The sequence below is a fragment of the Fukomys damarensis genome, unplaced genomic scaffold, assembly GCF_012274545.1.
Source record: "Fukomys damarensis isolate Sample0158 unplaced genomic scaffold, DMR_v1.0_HiC HiC_scaffold_44628, whole genome shotgun sequence".
In the NCBI taxonomy this organism is placed as follows: Eukaryota; Metazoa; Chordata; class Mammalia; order Rodentia; family Bathyergidae; genus Fukomys; species Fukomys damarensis.
Window position 1 is genome coordinate 1 of NW_022945540.1, and position 1,130 is coordinate 1,130.

A 1,130-nucleotide genomic window follows, 5' to 3' on the forward strand; every position below is an offset into this window, starting at 1 on the left:
AAAAAAAAAAAATAGCCCAAATCATGACCAGTAACGGCATCCTACTCTTCCCCTCAGAAGGAGCAGTTGGACTGAAGTAACTAAGAAAAGAACAGCCTTAAATTGGAGGAGGGCCCGACCCACTGCTTCCCCACCCTGGCCAGCACGGAGCAGGGCCCGTCTCCGGCTTCCAGTCCCCAGGGCGCGCGGTCCCCGCTCCTGGCCATTGTCGCCCCACCTTCTATCCATTCTTCACCCTCGGAGTCCACCTTCTGCTCTCCGCTCTTCGCTCTCTGTGCTGTCTCCTTCGCGGGTTCCGGTAAGGCCGAGGTCAAGGTCAGCACAGCGGTGGGGTTGCAGCACCCCGTTGGGTCCTCCAGCTCGGGGATGGAGACGACCGCCTCTTCCTCCTCGCCCTCGCCCTCGGCCTCGGCCTCGCCCTCGCCCTCGCCCTGGCGCGGTGCCCCTACCCTGGACCGCAGGGGCATGTGGAGCAACTGCAGCTCACTGGGGCCAGGGCGGGGATCGGGGCTGGGGCTGGGGCTGGCGCTGGGGCTGGAGCTGGAGCTGGAGAGGGCAGCGCGGGATCGCAGCAGCTGGTGGTCCCAGTAGGGGCGGATCAGGAGGTCGTCTCTGTGATACATGCGCTGCAGGAGCGAGTTGACCAGATCCAGGAACGCGAACCGGAATTTCATGAGGGGGAACTGCCGGGCGTCAACGAGCCGCTGTGGCACCCGGTCCCCAGCCTCCTCCTCCTCCTCTTCCTCCTCTGCTGGCTTGATGGAGGGCGAGGAGGAGAAGGAATGGGAGCTTGTCTTGGGCCCCACGACCTCCTCTGCCACCCCAATCTCTATGACCTGGGCCTCACCGGCCGCCTGGGCCTCACCGGCCGCCTGGGCCTCACAGGCCGCCAGGGTCTCAATGGTCGCCTGGGCCTCAATGGTCACCAGGGCCTCACCGGCCGCCTGGGCCTCACAGGCCGCCAGGGTCTCAATGGTCGCCTGGGCCTCACCGGCCGCCTGGGCCTCAACGGTCACCAGGGCCTCACCGGCCGCCTGGGCCTCACAGGTCGCCAGGGTCTCAATGGTCGCTTGGTGGGCTGTGCCGCCCCCCTCCGCGCCAGAGTCAGGCCCTATCCCTTCCCCCACTTC

At 66.4% G+C, this 1,130-nt stretch overlaps 1 protein-coding gene across 1 annotated transcript; it reads right to left on the reverse strand.

Moving 5' to 3' along the window:
- Positions 1-134: 134 nt before the first annotated feature.
- Positions 135-1,126, reverse strand: LOC104853445 (cancer/testis antigen 47B-like; the record flags this gene model as incomplete). Its single annotated transcript, XM_010611393.1, has 1 exon — positions 135-1,126. A coding segment is annotated over one exon (992 nt), but the record flags the coding sequence as incomplete, so codon positions are not given.
- Positions 1,127-1,130: the final 4 nt, after the last annotated feature.